Source organism: Pezoporus wallicus, unplaced genomic scaffold, assembly GCF_028554395.1.
Source record: "Pezoporus wallicus isolate ANWC-B61680 ecotype Strahan unplaced genomic scaffold, APGP_CSIRO_Pwel_v1 contig_7293, whole genome shotgun sequence".
In the NCBI taxonomy this organism is placed as follows: Eukaryota; Metazoa; Chordata; class Aves; order Psittaciformes; family Psittacidae; genus Pezoporus; species Pezoporus wallicus.
In genome coordinates, this window is record NW_026637242.1 from 2,252,267 (window position 1) to 2,276,049 (window position 23,783).

Here is a 23,783-nt window from a genome sequence, read left to right on the forward strand (position 1 = left end):
CTCATCAGTCTAGTATTTGCTGTTGTTCATTGCCTAGAGATCAACAAATTAATTTCTCATCTCAAAGTTAGCCTCTGCACAGTTCTATCCTCCATTTCAAAATTCATCTAAGTCCTGTTTAAAAGAGGAGACACTAGGGTCAGTTCTCTGATGCTAAATAGTGACTGAAAGATAGTCTATAAGCTCCATCGTTTAGACAGACTTTAGTTACCTTTAGTTTAGCTACATTTAGCTGCATACATGCAGCTCTGTACTAACACATGAACACATAGATTAAAGCAAACCTTTTAGCAACAAGGTAAATAAAGCTCAGCTATCTGTACCTTCCAAAACCACAGGAAGACACAGAATCATAGAATGAACTAGGTTAGAAAAGGCCTTTAAGATCATCAAGTCCAACCTTTACACAAGCACTGCCAAGGCCACTACTAAACCGTGTTTTTTGAACACTTCCAGGGATGGTGGCTCCATCACTTCCCTGGGCAGTCTGTTTCAACACCTGAGCACGCTCTCAGGGAAGAAATTTTTGCCTGATATCCAACCTAAACCCTCCTTGGTGCAGCTTGAGGCCGCTGCCTCTTGTCCCATCTCTTGTTACGTGGGAGAATAGACTGACCCTCACCTCACCATAACCTCCTTTCAGGTAGTTGTACATGGCTACTGACAGCTCGAGTGCTCCCTCTGAACCCACTAGTGCTTGTTTTAAGGAGAAAGCTTACTTTCTCTGCCATGCATGGTCATGCTAATTAGCATATACAACCATCCAGTACCTTTAAGCAGACAATTTCTAGAACAAGGATCATTCTCTACAGACTGATTTATAAGTGTAAAAGCAATACAGTGGTTTGACTACAAACAAAACTGATACGACATTTTAAGTAATTAGAAAAAGACAAAAAAAAAACCCTTCCCAATGCTGCATTCTGACAAACCAGCTGGAGGGGTAAAACAAGTTTTATTTAGATATGTATTAACAACCTTCACTTAGAAATAGAAGGTGCAAAGCTCAGACACTGAGGTATGGGGGGGGGGGGTATAGCGATAAGGACTTCAGCCCCAGTTTTGGTCCCTTCCCTAAGCCTAAAATGCCTCTGATGCAAACCCACAAGGCATGAAAGAGACAGAGGGAACTAGGGCCAGACAGCCTTGCAATCACACTCTGACTTGGGATGATTACAGCAGCCACAAGCCCTCTCCTTTTCACATTCATTTGGTGCTCCCTGTAGGGCAGCATTCAGAGGAAAGCAGCTGAGGCTTCCTGTCTGTCACTTATAGGGCTAGGTAAGACATGCTGCACTTCATTATAACCTGTAAAATTAAAAAGTGGTTTGTTTCAGTCCATCCAAGCATCCTGTCTGGAACAGTGACCAAAGACACAAACTTTGGCAGAAGAAGATGTTGGAGCCATATCTTTCAGTCCTGTGACTTTACCTAGCCCTATAAATTTCCCTGCAGGAAAGTATTTTCCTGTATTTCTGAAAGACAATGAAAATCTTCAAAAGCAACAGAGCCTTGGGTGACATGGATTAGTGGGAGGTGTCCCTGCCCAGGGCAAGGGGGTTGGAACTAGATGATCTTAAGGTCCTTTCCAGCCCTAACTATTCTATAATTCTATGCCCTTGTATGGACAAAGGCAGCAATGGTACTGTTGAAATAGGAAGGTTATCTGCTCATGCTGTTCTTTGATTAACACGTACTCTCTACTCTCTGTAAGTTCCAAAAGGAACTTCCAACCCGCTGTTATCCACATAAAGGATGGGCATGTTTGCTCACCTATTGTTCCTGCAAAACAGATTAAATGTAAGGCACAATTAAGTACAGAGCTATCCGTAAGTGTGTCCATTTTAACTTCTCAGTTTACTGGCCACCTTGGTAATAATGGTGGTCTTCAGAAGACTGGATTGCTCAGAAATACAACACATAATATTGACAAATTATTAAAAGTACAAAGGTTACTTTTTCTTGCTGGCAGCTAAACTGAATGAGAACATTCCAGGGAAAATAACTGCAAAATCACGGACACAGCCAATGCATTTGAAAAAATGGATAACATGTGAAAACCTATTCTAATATGAATAAAATCAGTTCTATCCCTAATTTATGCTACTTTAACCTTTCCTTTATTAAATTTTTAATAATATGTGCCAGTCTCCCTGATGTTCTTTGGAAATTACATTAGAACACTCACTAAAATTTCAGAGAAATATTCCTAAACATGTGAAAACCTACCCTTCTTCAGCCAAGAATTAAAACAACTGAACAATTTCCCTTGCTTGAAAATTCTAACTAGCCAGGAAGCAGGAAAAAAGACTAGTTACTGAAGAAAAGCACTAGGGAAAAAAAAGGGACAAAACCCAACAACCCAACAGTTAATAAAATAAACAGGGATTATCAAGAGCATAACTTGAAAATGCTATGGTCTGCAAAGAATGCATAAAAATATTGGTGGTAAAAATAAATAAATAAATAAAAAGTGCCCCAAAACTCATTCTGCTAATCTCCAAAGCTACAATTTTTGCAAAGTCATCTATGAAACCTCAAGCAGCAACTACGTGCCCTTTAAATTCACACTTCCTCTGACTGTGCAAGTACATACACTCAACAATAAAATCCTAAGAAATGCAAAAGAATTGCCTCTAGAAGATGAGAAACATACCTGCTGCAAAATCAAAGGAGAATTGGGAGAAAAATATCAGGACTTGAGAAGAACATCTTTAACCTAGAAGAGTATCTCTGGATTCTTGAACAGGATCATAGGAGCACTTTGCCTCTAACCATTAAGATTATAAACTCTCAGAATTACAAAACCAATCCTCTAATTAGCAACTGCTGCACTGAAACACACGTAGAAAGGAGATCGTAAGCATAAGTTCGTATTTGCTTAGAGGTTACAAGCCTCCAAGTGAGATTTTACCATTTCACCCGATAATATTCTCTGGCTCTTGCAGAACTGTTTCTGAAGTTAATTCTTCTGAAAAATACTATATACTATATATATATACTATATACTCTATACTATATATACACTACATACACTATACTATATATACTATATACTGAATATAATACATTCAGCAGAACTAAAATGACCAAAACTAAATCTACTGCTTTTATATCTTCTTATATCACATGGAAAAAACAAAAATCAATTTCTTATGAGATAAACGTACTATTGTTTTAAATTCTTTCAATTTTATATTGAATTGTTAACTTAATCTTTACTAATGCTACTATACCAGGAGATGGTTTTCCAACAGAAGCCCACAGTTTACCAGGACAGCTCTAAGAAGTATGATAAATATCTTTTACAACAGCCCATTATTTGTTTCCACGAATCCTTCCTAGCCCCACATAGAACAAGCATTGGTGCAAAGTATGGTTTAAGATTACACAGGCTTTCAATATGCATTTCCTTTTTTTTTTATAAGATGCTTTAGTATAGCACTCAATATACTGAAGGCACACATGCAACTACCACAATTTTGTGGGTTCACATACAGCATTAGCTTTCATATGGACTCACAAATCATAGTCTGTGCATTCAGACAATAGTCTAAAGTAATTCAGAAATTTAGAACTGCACTCTCTGAAAAGAACTGAAGCAGCTTGTCATTTTATTAGACATCCCCCATGGACGTATCAAAACATACTGCCACTGTATGCACCACCTCATTCTCATTAAAAAGCCAAAATGTTCTTATACCCCCTAAAATCAGAAAATACAAATTCTTCGCTATGACATTGTCTTTTAAAAATTAAAGTATCTTTTTCCCCTCAAGTATACCTGTTTTACCTTGAAAAATTAAATATATGCCAAAACTCACTTTTCTCCTTATTACATACCCTTTGGATCCTGCTTCATTTTTGCTGGATCACACTTCTCACACATTTAATACAGCTTTGGTTAGTATCTAGCCTAAATTTCTAAACCTAAAATCCAACAAAGGGCCATAACATTAGCATCCAAAAATCCCCAAATACATTTAGCAATAAAGCATAAACTTGTTAAAGAGGCACCAGAACATACAGAAGTTCTGTGGAAGAACAAACTTTCACAACTAATTGTCCTGTTGACTTGGTGTTAAACAAGCCAGAACTTCATGGGTGTTGAAACATTGTGGCAGACCAGTGAAACATGAAAGCCCATATTATGCACCATAGAGACTGTGGCCAAAAGGCATCCTGAATATTCCTCGCAATGCTCTGCATTTTGACATCAGGGTTTTAGGTTAACAGCACAAGGAAGCTGAAAATGAAATAGAATAGACTTTCAATCGGCATTTCATTTTTAAAGAAAGTTAAGAATGTTAAGATTTTTTAAAAGCCTATTTCATGTCGACACAGTGATAACTACAACGGCAGCACTAGATTTTGAAGCCTACAGTGTCATCACTGTCATCTCAGACAACAGATGTGCCTACACAGGTCTGAATCAGTTTCAGACTGAGCTTATTTCTTGCTCCTAACACAACATTTCACGTGTTTACTCTCTCACAGTGAAAACCACATAAAAAGTAGCTTGCGTAGATAAAAACATGCTTTAATTTACCCTGGTTAAATCTGAATTTTCAAGTACAGAACTGACCCGCTCAGAACATAAGAATGATTACAATGGGTAAGTCCACCTCTCTGAGGAGCACAATCAGTTCTTTAATTCCTATGCACTCCACAAATTTACCCCAAAAGTTAGAAAAAGAAAAAAAAAAAAACCAACAAAACCCACAAAAAAAAAAACACAAAACAAAAAAACCACCAAAAAAACACCACACCACATCCATGCCTGCAAAAACTCTTGCATTTAATAAGCCTTCTCAAATAATAGGGTCTGGGGCTAAATCTTTCCAACTTTTTTAGGTAGTCAAAATATTTGACAGTCTTCACCTAGCACTTTCATGAACAAGAATACTCCATGCTTCAAGTCTAATTTTTATTCAGTTAAAATACTCAGTTGGCCAATACTTTAAAACACAACTAAACTAAAACTGAAGTCACATTACAAAAAGCCATTTTGAACTTAAAAATTCAACTGTCCAATTAAGCAGGAAAAAAAAAAATGTATCAGCTAACTGTGCAAAAGCTTTAACAAGCCTAGTTACTATGAAGTGTGTTGCTTCAAATTCTCACTGGAAGGTTTGTTTAAATATCCCTTGCTATTAATGACAGCCTTCGGTTACAAGCATGAACAGTCGTCAGAATACTACCTTGCACTGTAATATCAAGTCTCTTTGGATATTTTCTTTTTTTTTAGTGAGACTACGGGGAGAAATTGCTAGAACCAGAAATCAATTTTAGAGAACGAGAATCCAGTTTCTGAGCAACAAGATTCCTGGGCCTATCACAACTGGATGATTTTTGGCCTTGTCACAGTATAGGGCACAACTCCAAGTAAACAAGCCTAACCTCTAGGAGAGAAACACACAAACTTCAAAGAGTAGAAGTAATTCTCCTTACCTCCGCAGCTCTCACACATTTATTTCAAGGTGTTGGAAAATTATCTAAGAAATCAGTGCACTTAGTACAATTAGTATTTTTCAACATCAGATTTGAGAACTTTCAAACACACACTTGCAAAACACCTGATTAACCAATTACATTTTGAAGCTTTTTCCCATTTTAACAGATTTGGTTTCTAACTGGAGGCTCAAAACTTTAAGTTCCATGATTTTCAACACTTTCAATAAGAACTCCTTTGTGATTCTCTAAAAAGTAGGTAGTGTTGAACACATTTCTCTCCTCCACACCTTTACAGCTAAGATGAAGGATTCACCCCTCTCACTTTAAAAAAAAGATCTCCTCAAATCCTACCCCTTCTCTTTCCTGTTTCACCACCCATCCCTAGCCAAAACGTGAAGCCTTATGCTCATGAAAATAATTCATTTCAGTTACTGAGCTACTGTAAAAACTACACTTACAGAGTGTGCAGTCTAATTTCCGCCAGTCCAACTCCTAGCTAGTGCATTTTGCTGTCTCATAAGCTGGTGGGGGTTTTGACTGGCAATGTGTCCTAAGTCCTCTTCCTGACTTTATTTCTCAGGACCTTACTGAATACAGAGAACAGGAAAAAAGAGGGAAAGAGATCTAACCCTCATGAACAAGTAGGCTAATACCTTAAATTCTTGAAGGTTTCCAACATCTGCTTAAAGAGACATATGCCACCTGTCTCTTCCATACCAGTCAACCAAGCCAACTCTGAGTCCAAGTTTAACTGCCACCCTTTATTTTTCTTAAGATGAAAGAGAGTAAACTAACAGACTTCGTAAAAGCAGATGCAGTGTTCCATGGTTTCCAGAGCTTCACTGCCCAGACATCATGTGAAGAGCTGCTGCAGACATACCTTCAGACGCCAAAGTCCCCAAATCTTCCAGAAGGCAGTCACAAGGATGCCTGGGCTTCGCTATCAAAGGCGACCATCTGTGCTCAGGCAAGTGACAAGGCAACTTCCAGTCCTGCAAACTCACTTAAAGCCCTTCTTGTCTCAGAACCCTGTACTTCCCCCTCAGGATTTCTCAGCAGACTCGTGTGGGCCGACAGAAAACATTCACCTGCAATCAAAACCTGCCCTTTCCCCACTCCCAGTCTTGTAAGAGATACACAGTTACTGCAACCTGTCAGTAAGGGAGAGTAAGACTATTACAAACCTCACCACTCACCCAAATGCCTGCTCTGCAGGAGACACCTGCGTTCATGCTAAGCGGTTCGTGGAATCTCACATGCACTCCCTCACCTCGGAGGTGCAGATTAATCACCGTGGCTCACACTGTAGGTAAAGCAAAAAAGCCTCCCTGCAATCAACCACCTCCATCAAACACAGTGTACGATTATCTAAGCATACACGGATGCATTCTGGATGCTCAGGATCTCCTCTCCGGTACACACTCCCGTGGGGAAGCACCCTACAACTCTCCCCACGTTTCCTGCCCAGGCGGGTATCAGCAGAGAGCTACCACCAAGTTTCCCTTCTGCTGCACTACCCCCCGCTTCACCCAAGAGGTCATGACCCACTCCCAATACAAACTAGCAGAAATTATTACTTTCCCCCATTGCCCACTAACCCATGGGTGTTGTCATGTATATTCCCAAAAGGAAAAACTTCAGCTTCCTATAGCCCTCTCGCTCCGCTCCTCTGCAGCACAGCGTCAGCTGCTCTCCTTTCCACCTTCTAGGCGTTCTTTTAGAAAACCAGCGAGGACAGTCAGTCCATCCGCAGGGGGTACGGCCACAACAGCCTCTTTCCTCCAGCTAGGAGGAGCCGCCCTTCCCCAGCAGGAGACCCCTCTGCACTCCAAGGAAAACAGGACCCCCACGACGGGCCTGCTCCACATCCCTCCGGTGAGGCGCCCCGCTCCCCGTCCCCACGGAGCAGCGCACAACCCGCACCCCCAAACTCCTCCCGGGCATCCACCACACCCCCAAACACGCAACCCCGGCCCCAGGCCCTCAGAGGCTCCGGCCACCCTTCCCCCCCGCACTCACTGCCCACCCCTCCCCCAAAGGAGGGCCCGTCCTCCCCGGCCCAGGGCCAGAGCCCCCTCAGTCCTCAGCCGCGGCGCTCTCTCGAAAGAGCAGGCAGCCAGGCCAGAGGCCGGGAAGGGACGGAGCACGGAACACACACACCCCACTCCCGCTTCCCGCTCCTGCGCGGGCCCGCACCGTCTGCTCGGGGTCGATGTCGATGCGGAAGGTCTGCTGCTGCAGCGTTTTCAGTGTGATCTGCATGGCGGCGGCAGGCCACGCTCCTGCCTCCGTGTCCCCCACAGCGCAGCGGGGCCAAGCACGCAAGAGTAAGCGGGAGAGGAGCGAAGGAGAGGAAATGAGAAACCAATATAGGAAGCGAAGAGAAAGAGGGAGGAAGGCGAGGAGGAGGAGGAAGAGGAGGAGAAAGTGGAGGAGGCGGAGCAACGGCTCGCCCTGCGCCGCGCGGCTCCGGCTGCCAGTCACGCTCCCGCGCAGTGGCGGGCGGGATTGAGGGGCGCTCGGCCCTGCTGCCCTGGCTCGGAGTGGCGGATACCCGCTCCCGGTCTACGAGGCACGGCGTACGCCTGCGCGGAGCCACCGCTCCTCCGCCGCCAGCCCGCGGGAGGCTGGGCTGACCGCGGCCTACCCGCCTGCGCGACGCCCACTTCTCTGTCCGACACCCGGCGCACTCGTTATGCGCAGGCGCGGAGAGCCGCGCGGCCGGGGCCGGGCTGTTGCGCAGGCGGTGGGAGCGGAGAGGTGTGAGGGAGGGGTGCCGGGGGTGCGGGCGGGAGTTGGTGGGTGAGTGCAGCTCGTGCGGGTTATCGTCGTGAATCTGTTGGTATACACACACGCATAGGAGTTCGTATGAGCTCAGTCAGCCCGTGGGCAGGACATTTCCTTCTCAGTCACTCCCCACGGTGATGCTGCATGACAGTGTGTCAGAGCAGCATGGCTGCCCCTTGTGGGAAGCATTGACTGCTGTGCAGAGACCTCAGCTGCCTCAACAGAAGGAAGACTACCTGTCACCAAAGCAACCCTCCAGGTTAGCATTCCTCCAAGGTGGTGATAACGGCATGCTGTTTCACCTAAAACATGTTGAAGGCAAAATGTCTTTTCAAAGTCATGACAAGCATTATTGTGCGCATACTGCAACAGTTGAGACTAGTTCTCTGCCATAGTAACCCCAAGCTTTCTAACTAGCATTTATAAGCTGTCTGCTTTTCTTAAAGTCTCTGTCATCTTTTCTGCATTATCATTTCTACTCTGATCCCATGGATACAAAGAGCCCAGGATGTCATTTGCTTATCACACAAACTGGTGCAGGGGATGGGGCAACGTAGCATTTCAGTTCTGCCAATGCTGGTTTCGATAGTTAGTCCTTACCTTTAATGAGTTACTAACCTCGGTTTCCCTTAGTACTCCTTAGGCAATGAAGAGAGAGCCCTATTACGAATAACCCTTAAAGCTGATCCCTGATCCCTGCTCAGCTCTTTACAACCTCTTATATAGTAGATGTGGAATCTCCCAGTGCATTTTCTTTGTAACCAAGGCTGTCTTTTTGCAAAAGAGGACACTAATCTTAGGCTAACTCAATGCTGTAATAGACTTAAACCCCAGGTTTCTTTGTATTTTGCAATACCTTGACAAGTTCTACTGTGCCACTTCGTCAATGTAGTAAAATCCATCTTCTAACTTATTAGGGTAAGATTGGCTTCATGACAGTTCTTGCCACCAGCATAGGGGGGAAGGGGCCAGAAGGCTGCATTGCAATACGAAAGGAAAGTGGGAGACACCTCTCCCTGTGGGTGTGCATGAACCTATGTGTATATTACACACACAGCTGGTATTTGAACCTGTGCATGTATTCCACACACAGCTGATGTTGCTTCTGTCATCATCCACCTCAAGGTCTCATACACAGCTGCTGGACAGCCACAGCCTCTTGGGTTTTTGCAACCCAAAACAAACTGCTGACTGTTGCTAGTAGGAAGCCAGATTCTTGGGAGCACAGAATAACTTGCTTGCATTGCGTGAAGAGATACTTTAAAAAGAATAAAAGAGATAAAATACTTCTTGCTATTTTTTTTGCATGGGTGGCAGCAACTTACAGTATGCTGCTTGTTCACTTTCACTGTTGCCTGATATTGGATCTAATTCTGTACTTTGCATATAAAATACAAGGGATTTTTTTTAAACTTTTCATTCAGCAGTCAAGCATGTGTAAATGAGCTTCACATGCAAATGAAAGTACCTTGTGCTGAGGGGTTGTGGGAGTTTCACTACTCATTTCTGCTCTGAAGTTGTTAAATGTAACTACTCGTTCTGATTTTTGTGGTTGCTCTGAATTAGTTCTGCCCAGTTTGTGGTGAGGGGAGGGTTCATTTACATGGTAGCTCTTCAGCTCTGGTGTGAGGGTTTGTGGAAGCCTCGGCATAACTGAGAATGAGCCCCAAAGGCTGTGAACTGGGAAGGTTGAAGTTTTTCCTGACCATTTATTTGAACATTGAGCAAATAGAATGAGGATAAAAAAAAGGTAAGAATTTTTTTTTTCCTCCTGAGTGGTTTGGGGAACCTTAGGGCAACTCACGATATAGGGCCTTGTCCTACTAAATTAAATGAACAAGTTCTTGGTGTTTCCTCTAGCTCAGCCCTTTCAGCTTCATAAAATAGGTTACAGCAGAGTTTGACTCTCCAGGTTTTCTTCAAATTGCTTCCCACCTGTTGCAGAACTGGGGATTGTTTTTATTTCTTTTTTACAGTGTACTCTTGTCTTGTAGTTTCATAGTGGTTCTCCTTGACAGCCAGTGCTTGGGATCTTTTACATTTTGTATCTCAAGTATTTTGGATAGTTGCCCTGTGTTCAGACTGGAGTATCACACTGGCTTCATTTATGACAGTTCGTATGCTGACTGAGTGCACAAACCCACAGCGTCTCTGGCTCTTGCTACAGAGCTGAATTATTCTCATTTTTTTCCTCTACTAACCTGATGCTGAACCTCTCTTGTTTCAGCTGATGTGACAGTGATCACTTACCCTCTTGCCAGGTACCACTGGGAAAAGCCTGTCTTGATGCTGTTAATTGTATCCCTATAGGCACCAGGGTGTACTGTGAGGTGCCCAAAGCCCTTCTCTGCTGCATGCTGAACCAGTTCCAGACCCCAGACCATCCTTTCAGGTCACATACTTCAGCCTCAAGGTCCCAGCAACCTGCCCTGGGCCCCTCTGGTTTGTCAGTGTATTTCCTGTGTGTGAACCCAAAGAGGACATAGTACCTGGATGAAGGCTGATGGGCGCTAAGCAGAGAGGATCACACTTGCCTGGTTCTGCCATCCCTGGATAGGGGTGACAGTCCCTCAGAGTGAGCCAAGTGCTGTCTATGATGCAGCCCTTGGGAGGAACTCCTGTGGGAGGAAGCAGGGGAGGCCAGAGAGATGGCGAACAGTGCTGGAGTGTCGGAAAAGCCTGTGGGGTTTTGTCCTGCAGCCACCCAGGGAAGCAGGAGGTGTTATTGAATGAACCCTCTTGCCAAATCTGCCTGGGGATGTCTGCCATGGCCAGAGTAACCTGACTGGGCCCTGGGAAGATGCAGCTGAGGCCTCGATGGCTGTCACAAAACAATGACACAGAGCACAAGAGAAGAGATGGAGGGACGGAGCGGGCAGTGGCACTGCTTCAGAAGAGCTTATTTGGAGATGTACAAATCTTTTTAGCTGTGAAAAGTTTCATTATTTAATAGCTGGTTTCTTTGGAGCACTAGACAATACAGTGGCGCTGTGGTAAACCCAGACGCATGTGCGTGAGTATGGCCCATGGTGACGTCCCTGAGCAATGGTTTGGGACCTTGCATCCCTTGCTGCTTATGCCCACGTACTATGTCTCACCCAGCCAGGGCTTGGGCCAACAGCTGGGTATCCTCCAGCCCTCAGGAGTACCGGGATGCTGTCATTATTACTCTACCCCTAAGGATTGAATGATACGATAAATGTATGAAAACTACAGAAACCATCTTGGTATTTCTAACAATTTAGTTCATGTAGTGACATGTAGTTCATAGACAATGTAGTGACAATGTACTGACAATGTTCCTCTCCTCCCACCCCTCCCCAGGATCTTGAATTCCTCTGTGTCAGGATCATTACAGTCATGGCTCCTATTCACTGTCGCAGCCTTGGCCAGTTCTTTCTTGTTGTTAAGTAGCACATCCAGGACAGCATCATGCCATGTTGGTTCATCCAGTATCTGTGTTTTCCCTGACAACCTTCAGAAATCTCATGATGGCCTTTTCCTTGCAGCAATTGCCAGGGAGTTTAAAAGTCCCAAGGATAACCATGGCTAGTGACCAGAAACTCAGCCGTACCAGGAACACTGTAGTTCTGTGTACACACAGGGTGCTCTGGCTCAAATGTAGAAAATAGGAATATGAGACAGAGCCAGAAGATACAATAGGGCTCCTTATTTCCTAGAAACATCTCAAAAAAAATTACATCGTGGGGTTTTTTTGTTGTTGTTGGTGGTGTTTGGTTCAGAGCTTTTTGGTCCTTCTGCCTCTAGCAATTGGGTATGATGAGTCAGATACCCCATCTTCTGAAACTGAAGGTCTTTCTCTCTCATGCATAAATGTATTTGTGATAAATTTAAACCTAATTGTCTTGGGCCAGCATGGCCATTCAGGATTCCTACAGTATTCGTGTACAGTAATTGTACTCTCCTTGGCTTTCATTTTGTGAGGCTAAACATGCCAGGCCCCTGTAGTTTTGCCTTATTTCCTGTGGGTGTTTTAGTTGTCCTTCTCTGCTCCTCTCTTAGATTTATTTAATCTTTCTTGGACTTGAACTGGATCCATCTCTCTAGTACAATTTGTGTTTCTGGATGTTGCTTTACATCTGCCCTGTGAAAGCACTTGCCCTTCTCACAGCGCTGTGTTCTTAGTGACTTGTATCTACGTTAGGACCAGTTACACCCAGTTACACACACTTGCCTGGCTGTCTCAGCAATTTTCAACTACTGATCACCAACTGAGAGCAGAAATTCTTGCTATTGTCCAAAGAGATGACTTTGTAGTCTGTACTGCTTAATTTATATATACCTTCTTCCAGTTCTCAGAGTTACATCTTTTCCCATGTGGACTGAGCCTGTAAACTTTGAACTAATCACAATGTTTCTTCATGTTTTGCAAGACAGTCATTAAGGAAAATTTCCAGTAAGATGGGTCCAAACAGCAATCCCTGAATAATTTCTCAAATAACTTACAAGCTAATGATCCCTGCTGTCATTACAGATTTCTCAGCACTTCTTCTTCCTATATCAGCTTTTTACCTTTATCAAGATGGTACTAATCCCCATAAACTCATGAGCATAAATTCCTTCAAGTTGAGCATAAAGACCAAACATCAAATCAGGTAAAGCAAGCAGACTTTAACCGAGCTTCAGTGAGATGCAATGGAGATGTCATGCTGTCCAGGTTAATCTGCACTGAGGGGAGAAAATAAAGGAATTATCAGGAGTTACAGATTATTCTTTCTTTGCTTGCTGCTGTTTAATGGCTTCTCTAAGAGGAGAAACTGAGAAGATTCTTCTTCCATAGTTGTGCACACTTGTAATAAGAAGCAGTGGAGGTGTGATTGGATAAACAGAGTAAAACTTGTAGTGGAGCAATACTAGTTAGTACCTGATCAATAGCACTTCACATTGAGAGGCAGAAAAATAAAATTTGCCATAACCTTAGCAGTGTGCTGCTTGTTAGATGAGACAGGGCCTTAATGTTTCCAGCTGGGGCACGAGAGACAAACATGTAAATTACACGCTTTTACGTGTATACATGCTTTCCAGTGAACTCAATATGCAGCAAATCACTTATACCTGCTGAGAAGACAGGACACACAGTATGTGCCACCTGCATGGAAGCCCAGCAGTTTTTAGCCCCAGATACTCAGCCCAGCAGCCACACGCAGTACTTGCAGCTGGTTGCCATGACTCAAGCAATGCTGTGGTCTCATCAGAGATTTCTAGCAGTGCAGAAAATACTCTTAATTTCCATCTGGTGAAAAACAAGAAAGTAAAAGACTGTTCAAAAGAGCCAGAAAGTTCCACAACCAAGGCTGCAGTGGAGATGGATTGGCTTAGCTAGAAGATTCATGTCTACATTCCCCACAGAAAACAATTATTAAAATCAATTTACTACAGTAAAAGTGTAATTTTAATCTGATAAGTGATGATTTTGTCAACCTTAATATGCAAATAATGACTGTATTGGGTTTGGAAAAATAAGTTAGGTTATGCCTCAACGTACATTCCTCAAGTATCCAATTGCTGCTTCAGGGAGAAGATTCCCAGTCTTGGTGCTCACTTATTACACTCATTGTTCTCTCCCAGGTGACATTGCCATTTGGTCTCTGAAGTGGGAGTATTGTAGAAGAGTTACTGGTTTGCATATATTACAGTATTTAAAGCTTATCAGCATGAAAGTCTGAACTTGCAGAACAGAAATCTGGAGTGCAGCTAAACAAACTAAAAATATCACCCTTGTGGGCCTTCAAAGGACATAAAATCCTTCAGAAAACTTTTATCCCTGGAGTTTGATTTCTCATTCTTCTGTAGTTTACAACTAAGATGTAAATCTTAATCTGTCCTTGTAGTTTTGTTGCAGTTTCTTTTTATATCTTTCATCTTTGAAGAATAAGTCTTCTTGCATAAAGCTAGACTTAAGTGCTAATTTAGGGCCCAAACTGAGAGATTACTGTCTGGAAAGGACTCTTGCTAGAGGAACTTTTTCAAAACATTTGAAGTTGGTGTCTCTTTTCCTGTTTCCTGAAATGTTTTTTCTCTCTTTGCATGGAACCAAGATGTCAGTTCACCGTTTTATATCTTTTATTCACCTTTCTTCCATTCCCTGGAGAGCTGCTCAATCCCATGGAGGATTTGTTTCCTAATTCTGAAGTTATCTTTTTATGTACCAGTATTCTGGGGACAGCCCATCCTGGGATTTCCATGTGGCAGAACCACGTTCAGGCTCATTGCATTCTTTTTACCCGTCCAGCAGATGGCATCGGAGCTCTAGAAAAGCTATATGCTTCTTTGTACTGTCGGCTCCTGCAGAGATCCTTCTTTGTCATTTTCGATTTGAAAGATAATTATGCCAACAGGATTATTTTAGAAGACCTAAATTTATTTTTTCGTTGACTCAGAAAACTTGTATATGTATGTATTTTTAAAAGTTGATGATCTTTTCCTGAAGCCTAACAATTTGGCAATTTTATTTTTCTTCTTCAATGTACTTAAAAATAAATGCAAGAAGAATTTCTCTTTTACTGCTTTCAGGTGAGGTTATATTTTATTTCTCAGTTTGACGCTGATTTCTCAAGTTCATTATTAAACTGATGTCTGTACTCCAAATATATGCAGTATTCTGGCTATGGTGAACACATAGACAACATAGCAAATGTTAATCAAATTGTTGAAATAATATTATTTTTAAATCATATTTCTTCCTGATAGACTTCACAGGCGTGGCCCAGTTTATGTCTAGCATCTAATAACTTACGAATATTCAGTTCAAAACTACTGCTTCTATGCATTAATAAAAAAAGCTAATGCAAAAGCCTATTATGACTATGGAAGGTCTAATTAATTCATTTGCAGTGCCATACTTTCTTAAGTTGACTCTAATTTCTATACTTTATTAGGAGAAATAAATTTGTAATTATCACTTCAGTTCTTACAAGAAGTATGATATAATCCATTTGCTCTTCCATTTCCAGGATGGCAAAAGACAGCTGCTTATCTGTGTCTAATCCCCTCTACACTACTCTTCATAAAAAGTCTCTTCTGCCAGTTACTTTCCTAGCAAACATTTCTAAAGGCTGCCAATGCAAGAAAGAGTAGTAAAGTGATGGCTTTTTCCTGTTGTTCTTTTTAAGAAAATCATTTTAACACTACCAACCAAAGGAATATTATATTATGTATGAAGGATGTCAAATCAATTGTTACAGTTCAATGGGAGTAATGTTTGGTAAAACATTTTGGAAGACAGATGTAGGGACTGTGAGAATGAAGACCCTAGCGACCCACTGTAGGAGAAGGTCTGGTTCGAGACCATCATAAGAACCTGAACATACACAAGTCCATGAGACCCGATGAAATCCATCCACGGGTTCTGAAGGAGCTGGCAAGTGAAGTTGCAAAGCCACTGGCCATCATATTCGAAAAATCTTGGCATTCAGGTGAAGTTCCCGACGACTGGAAAAAGGGAAATATAACCCCCATTTTCAAGAAGGGGAAAATGGATGACCCAGGGAATTACAGACCAGTCAGTCTCACCTCTGTGCCTGGCAAAATCTTGGAGCAGATTCTCCTGGAAGGCATGCTAAGGCACATGAAAATCAACAAGGTGCTTGGTGACAGCCAGCATGGCTTCACTAAGGGGAAATCCTGCCTGACCAATTTGGTGGCCTTCTATGATGGGGCTACAGAACAGATGGACAGGGGTAGAGCAGTTGACGTCATCTACCTGGACTTGTGTAAAGCATTCGACACCATCCCTCACAACATTCTAAATTGGAGAGACATCAATTTGATGGATGGACCACTTGGAGGATAAAGAACTGGCTGGATGGCTGCACACAAAGAGTTGTGATCAATGGCTCAGTGTCCGGCTGGAGACCAGTAACGAGTGGTGTCCCTCAGGGATCTCTGTTGGGACAAGTCTTGTTCAACATCTTTGTTGTTGACATGGACAGTGGGATTGAGTGCGCCCTCAGCAAGTTTGCCGATGACACCAAGCTGTGTGGTTCGGTTAATATGCTGGAGGGAAGGAAAGGCATCCAGAGGGACCTTGACACGCTTGTGAGGTGGGCTGATGCCAACCTCATGAAGTTTAACTATGCCAAGTGCAAGGTCCTACACCTGGGTCGGAGCAATCCCAGGCACAGCTACGGGTTGGGCAGAGAAGAGATTCAGAGCAGCCCTGTGGAGGACTTGGGGGTGTTGGTTGATGAGAAAATGAACATGTGCTGGCTTCAGTGTGCACTTGCAGCCCAGAAAGCCAACTGTATCCTGGTGGGCTGCATCAAAAGGAGCATGACCAGCAGGTCGAAGGAGGTGATCCTGCCCCTCTACTCTGCTCTCGTGAGACCTCACTTGGAGTCTTGTGTGCAGTTCTGGTGTCCTCAACATAAAAAGGACATGGAATTGTTGGAACAAGTCCAGAGGAAGGCCACGAGGATGATCAGGGGACTGGAGCACCTCCTGTATGAAGATAGGCTGAGGAAGTTGGGGCTGTGCAGTCTGGAGAAGAGAAGGCTGCGTGGAGACCTCATAGCAGCCTTCCAGTATCTGAAGGGGTCTATAGGGATGCTGGGGATGGACTCTTCATTAGGGACTGTAGTGACAGGACAAGGGGTAATGGGTTAAAAGTTAACCAGGGGAAGTTTAGATTGGATATAAGGAAGAAGTTCTTTACTGTGAGGGTGGTGAGGCACTGGAATGGGTTGCCCAGGGAAGTTGTGAATGCTCCATCCCTGGCAGAGTTCAGTGCCAGGTTGGACAGAGCCTTGGGTGACATGGTTTAGTGTGAGGTGTCCCTGCCAATGGCAGGGGGTTTGGAACTAGATGATCTTAAGGTCCTTTCCAACCCTCACTATTCTATGATTCTAAGATTTATTTTTTTTTTTGAACCTAGAATATGCAATTCAAATAGTTCTTTAGCAAAAAAAAAAGATGAAATAATTAATAGGCAGTTATAGTTCAGCCCTCAATTTCAGATCTGAAGACTCCAAGGTAATCACTTCAGCTGTGATTGGAGTCAACCTTAACGTTGAATCATCCATGATATTTAAGCAAGTCTGTCTGTAGTACTCAGGTATCTTTTCGTGTCTTCCTGGTAGTAACAATGAATAATTAAGTAGAAAATGGAAGTTTAAGAAGTGATGTCCATTTCCCCATAAATAAGATGGTAAGCTACCTTTTCTCTCTATAGGATTTACCTGACTTTCTCAGTTACAGGTTGCTCAAGTTGTACCTAGTTTTTTTTATAAGTAATTTTTGTCTGTTTTCTGTTTATCCATTATAAATTTGTTTACTGATGTTGATAAAACGTTAACATCTCGATCAATAACTTTTTATGTGCCTCAGTGGCATGCATTCTGATCAATGTATCTCATTAAGCATGTCTTGAAGTATTGCTTAGGTTTTGGGCAACGTTATATAACACATCCTTAAATTCGGCTTTTCCACTGTGATTGTTTTCCACATTGTTAAGAATTGAATCTAATATTAATTCTAATTTTACTTATTCTTTCTTCTTTATACTTATTCTAATTTTCTGTGCTTAATTCTGTTTCACTGAGGCTATCCATGCTTTTTAACAACAGGGTTTTTTCAGGTATGTAGTATGACAGAATTTATCATGTTCTTAGTAAATAATATGTCAGGCATTAATAATATTCCTTTTATGTACATCTGCATGGTTGCATACTTGCATAACTTTCCATTAAGACAATTAATACTCAAAAGATGCTTCTAGGATACTCTAAATTTTGTAATTACTCATTTAACAGATGTAGTAATTTCAGTTATACTCTACCATTGACATAAATAAAACTAACCATTGAAAACATAATGCAGAATGATGCTTGTGAAACATTTAATAAGTACTGAAAATTACCTGTTTATGTGATCATGTGACTGCATCAGTAGTTTGCTACTGGAAGCCAGCGTTTATTCTCAGAACAAATTGGAACTCTGAAAAAGAAGGAATGACAGGTCCTTGTCTCCTTCAACAGGGGAGATATTCATCAGAATCAGGTTTTGGTTCAGGCTGCTGGACAAGGTCTCACTGCTTACATTCATTGTGAGTGGCCACTGCTCTGACAAAAACCTTCTTACAGCTCCAAGTGTTTGAGTGCCTGCAGCAGGGCAGCTCCTCCCCAGCACTGCTCCCACAGTCTGCTTCCTTGCTCTGGGTGGCTGGCATTCTTGGACATGGCTTTTGCCATGTAAGAATGGGCAAAGAGCTCCAGTTGAGCACTTAGTTGCTGCTGCAATACAAGTAACAATGGTCTTTCTATCGTTCCAGCAGAATTCTGGTTCATATAAATCTCCTAAAGCTCTCATTTTTGTGAAATGGAGGGTGGTAGTATCCAGATTGCCAATTCTGCTGCAGGAGAACAAGTTGAGTTTGTGAGCACGTTTTAACTATGGTCTCTTTTTTCACCATCATCAAAGTCAGTGAAATGGTAGGGAGGATCAAACAGAGATAGGGCTTGCTTTCAGCCAAATTGTACTGATGTTCCCAGCTTCTCTCTTTGTCATGGAGTCAGTGCAGCTTATGACTAAGCATAGGAAGCAAGAATCAATCAGCTTTCATTGTCTCCTTCAATGTCAGCTGTACAAAGTTGAATGACAATTAAAAGGCTTTGTCTGTTCTTCAGCTGATAGCTTTAGTTCAGAGTCCTCCTATTCCTACTCATAACTGTCAGTGGAAAAGATCTCTTTTTCCTGTGCATTTTGAAGTCTCAGGTGTTCACCTGTAGCCATAAATCTAGATTAGGTCTATCTTATGTATGAATGATCAGCTCTCAAAGCCACCTGCCTAATTCTTTGTCTCTCCACCTCGGCTTGTTAGAGAAATAGCATACAGACTCACAGCAAATTCTACACAGACATCCAGGTCAAGCTCTGTTCCCATGCCTTTTGCAAGAAAACCATCCTTTTGTTGCAAGAGGCTTCATGTGATTATCAGCAGTTCACTCAAGTGGCACATGCCAGCAGCTATCCATCCTTCAGCTACCCTGGTATGTCCTGGGAAAGCAACACAGTGGTGCATAAGCAATCTACATTTCTGTGCTGAAGACATGTCCCAAGTGTCTTAAGGCAGTTACTGCATACACTGACTAGGAGTGGTGCTCTTCTAGACCTACTCTTTACCAGTAATGGAGACTTTTTGGCAGCTTTGCCTACAGTGACTACAAGGTTGTGACGTGTAAGGTCTTAAGGGTCTTAAGGAAGACAAGTTGCAGAATGAAGACCCTGAATCCAAGAAGGGCAGATGTTAGCTTCTCCTGGTCGTGTTAGGAGAAATCCATAGGAGACTGCCTTGGAGGGCACAGGAGTTCAGGAATACCAGAGATTTTCAGAGAAAGCCTTCTCATAGTGTAATAGCAGCCTGCACCCTTCATCAGAAAAAGTAAGTAATAACAAGAAAACAGCCTGGTTAAAAATTGAGTCACTGAGTGTGCTCAAATGCAGAAGAGCAGTATGAGAGAGATGGAAAACGTGAGAATTTCATGAAGAAATATAGAAATACTGCTCCTGCATGCAGAAATGTAGTTAGGAAAGCAAAAACACAGCCAGAGCTCAAACTAGCAGAAGATGTAGCAGAAAAGCAAACAAGGCTGTTACTGGTGTGTTACCAAGTGGAAGTACAAGGAAGCTGTAGGTATGCTGCTGAGTGGGGCTGAAAGGTTAATAAAAAATGCCTACAGAAAAGACAAAAATACTCAGTGTCGTCTTTGCCTCAGTCATCATGGGTGAGATCAGCCTCCAGATCTCCACACTGAGAAATAATGACAAACAAATGTGCAACTACCAGTAACTGAATTATGGACCATGTCTACAAGTTGGACACATACAGATACCTTCCCTAATTTCAGAGGAAATTCTGTCTGGATATAGGGGAGAAAAAAAAACAAATTATCATGAGAACAATTAGACATGGGAACCAGGAAAGTGGTGGACCTCCCCTTGAGGAAAGTATTCAAGACTCAGTCAACAGAGCATGGATAAGTCACTGCTTTCTACAGAAGTTGGAGTACCCTTCTGTGGAAAGGTCCCTTTGAACCTGGAACATTCTGTCATTTTCATGATCCTCCCAGGTTTCTGCAGCAGGATTACAGTGAATGAGAAACAAGTGATCTGATTACAAAATTGTCCTCCATCTCTAGTGGCCACTTTAATAAAATCATGTACATAAGTCATCCCTTAGGCTTACGCTCAATTTTTTCTTGCATCCCTTCCAGTCCTGTGCCCCTCCACTAAACATCACGGTAGATGCTGTTAAGAGAGAAGTTTGTTCCCCCCAAAACCTGAAATTTTTATTCTGAATTATTTGCTCATAATGTTCAGCCTCTGGCTTCTGGCAATGGCTGTTGCCCTCTGAAAAACACCTTTTTTAATAATAAAATTTTATTGTAATTTCTGATATTTGCAACTAATCACCAGGTTATGCCTTATAAAACAAGGTGTACTAACTTCTTCATAGCTCCCACTGGAGTTGTTTGTATTATCTCTCTGTTGTTTTGGTACCTCCAACTCTGCATTTTGGAAAGCTTTTGTGCTACCACATGGAAAGAGCAACGCAAGCATTTGTACCTCCATTCCAGGAAATTCTGTCCTCAAAACTCCTCAAACGTTTTGGCATATCTCCTGACTTTTGAGGTCTTAGTGAGGAACATCTGAATTTCCAGCCTGAAAAAGCACAATATCCATCTAACATTGATGCTTTTCCAGCAGTGAATAACATTTGCTTCTCTAAGGCATGCTAGAGCTGATTAGGGTCTCACCTGACGGCACTGTTTTCCCTGTACTTTCCGTATAGGGAAAGCCTGCACTGTCATGAACCTGCAGATCCTCACCTAGCCTTGTGTTTTGAGTCCCAGTGGACTGGGTGTGGTTCCAGGCTCTGCCTCTGTCTCTTAGACATGCCACAACCTTTGTGACAAGAGTTTCACAGGCCAGCCTCCAGCACTGGTGCTGATACACAGAGTGCTCCAGCTAATTCCTTCCTGCACTTGCAAGACCAGGAGTTCTCTGAGCTTACCATACAGTTCTCCCAGGGCATACATAAGTTCCAGCTAGCCTAATTTATTTTTGGCTGATGCAAGAAATACAGAGAGGGAAAAAAAAAAAAACAACAAAAAAAGGGCAAACTCTATGCACACATTGGCCTCTGTGCCCTTGTTGAAAAGCAGTCTTTAGATTAGATGCTTTTGAAGAGTCCACCCTTCTTCCTCTCCTCTTTCCTTCTGAAAGTGCTCTTTTCTTCTCCTTCCAGCAGCTGTTTTTCTGCCCCCAGTCTTTCCTCATATTTTGACATGACTGAAGGTAGAACCCTTCCTGGATTGCCAGAAGTCTACTTGTCAGGAGCCTCCCAGATCAGAACTGTCAGATGTTCAGAATCCATCACCACCTCATCCGCAGCTCACTTGTCACCCTAGAGTTTCAAGTTGGAACAATTAGTTTGCCTTGAGCTGTTGCCAATTATTTTGCTGCTGTATGATTAAATGGACTGTAATTGAATAGCTGATCACCAGGATTTAATGACCCTCTACTGTTATATCTAGCCAAGTTAAAGATTTTTTTTCATTCTGTCACCTCCCAGGGGACTTCAGCTGAATCTGGAGGCAAGAGGTCACAGAGGACACAAGCATGCACAACAGTGAGAACAGAATTTTCAATGTGATATAGAATAGCAGAGAGTCCCTAATACCAGAGTTCATAAGCAGAGTGGTTAACAGGTTGTTTTGTACACACGTGCAAAGACACAAATCAAAGCACAAAATGCATTTGTTTATAAGAACTGTGTATTCTTTCCTAACTTTAAACCCACTCTTAATCCAGCTGGATTGAACCATACTCTTAAATATAAATATATAATGTATTTATGCTTTATATTTTATATATGCTCAGGAAAATGGATTCTTCATGTATGACTAAAAAATAAGTGTTTGTTTCCCCAAATCCTTCTACCAGAACTTAGACATTTGTTACCTATTTTTAAGTTATGCCCCCAAAAAGCCTCACTGAAAAAGGCGTAGTCCATTTTTAATGTGTCTATACCATTTTTGTTCAATATGTATTTAATTCAGCTGTTGAAACTGTTATAAAACTAAATATTTTTTATAAGTCTCAGACTGAAATATTGTAAGTGATTAATCTACAGTCTGAACCACCATATTTGAGCACATCAGGAAAGGATGTCGATGGTTCAGTGTCTTGTTTAGAAAAGAAATCACAGTGTCCTTATATACAATCTATTAAGCAATCCTTTCAGCAAATACTTGTTTGAAGACAATCAGCCACAGCACTGATGTGACTTCTGAAGTTGGAGTGTAGATCTGATCTATTAAATCAATCATGGGCATACAAAGCAGTCCCTCTTACATTCCTTAATATTACAAACAGCCAAGCAATGATTCATCAAACCAAAGTCCTCTTTATGAGAAAACTGAATCATTGAAGACCTTCTACGTTCAGATTAATGAAGAAAACAGTGCTGTCATTCATTCACATTCTTCTGGCATCTGCAATATGTAGATAGTGCCCATGCATGTAGTGGTGTGTTCCTTGCCCTGAAATGTTCCCAGTTCAAAGGACAGATTTTTCAGAGTCTGCTCAGGTGATTACACTGTGAAGGTCCTGAACCAGTGAGGTAAGCCCAAGCCGTTACATTTTCAGATCATTACTGGTTCTTGGTTCATAGTGACTTTACCAGGATTGACAGGACTGCTTCTGGACCTCAGTTTTTTCTCAAGGCTTCAGGGTAAGATGCTGAGAAAAAAAATATCTATAAAAAACCTGTCAGAGTGAAAACATTTGTATTAAAATGCAAATTTGATTTAGCCAGGGTTCAGTTCTATTGACATGAGGTACAAGGGGTTCATTTAAAGACAAGACAAACCATGAACAAATGTAACACCAATTCCTATTTTGTTTGTCTGCATGGAAGCCCAAATATACAATGAAATAAGGGCATACAGCTGGAGAGATACTGACACTATTACTGTCTTTCCTATCAACCCACATATTTTCACAGATCTTACAGCAACACCATTGCTAAGTTTTGATGAAATTGGTGAACAGGTTTGGAAATCATACAGACTGTATTCACAGAAGCTTAATCCTAAGAAGAACTAGTTAAAGCAAGTCTGTTACACCTGCAGATACTTCCATTTACATGCACTAATTAATTTTTGCTAATTATTCAGATGCAGGTACAAACATCCTTGGATTTAATGTAATTACTAGGTCACTTGGGTGGGAATCAGAAACTCTTGTTTTGCATTTTCAGAAGTTGATTATGTGCGCATCCATCTGTGCAAAAGAAATACGATTCCCTCCTGCAGACAGCTGATAAATATCATGTCAGCTCTCCTCAGCTGCAGAATCCCTCGCTGATCCTGTTATCTTTCTTTCATTGTTATTCTCACAGGCAGCAGGAGCCCCTCAGCAGTCCTTACATCGAGCCCTAAGTGGGAGGTAATGTGTGAGGCCCTCAGCCACAGCACCCCCAGGCATATCCCCATCTCTGTTTCACCAGGGACCAGCAGTGG

At 42.2% G+C, this 23,783-nt stretch overlaps 1 protein-coding gene across 2 annotated transcripts in view; it reads right to left on the minus strand.

Annotated features, from left to right (window-relative positions):
- The window catches only part of RAD23B (RAD23 homolog B, nucleotide excision repair protein), a 37,039-nt gene extending 29,234 nt beyond the window's left edge, over positions 1-7,805 (minus strand). Inside the window, exons 1-2 of one of the 2 annotated variants that reach the window (XM_057404406.1) lie at positions 7,651-7,787; positions 6,651-6,757 (exon numbers count right to left, since the gene is read on the minus strand). In XM_057404406.1, coding sequence (XP_057260389.1) covers positions 6,651-6,686 — 36 coding nt within the window. In that variant the 5' untranslated portion in view covers positions 6,687-6,757; positions 7,651-7,787. Of the gene's footprint in view, positions 1-6,650; positions 6,758-7,650 lie in introns of both variants that reach the window. The other variant, XM_057404405.1, reaches the window with a different exon arrangement.
- Between the last annotated feature and the right edge of the window lie 15,978 nt (positions 7,806-23,783).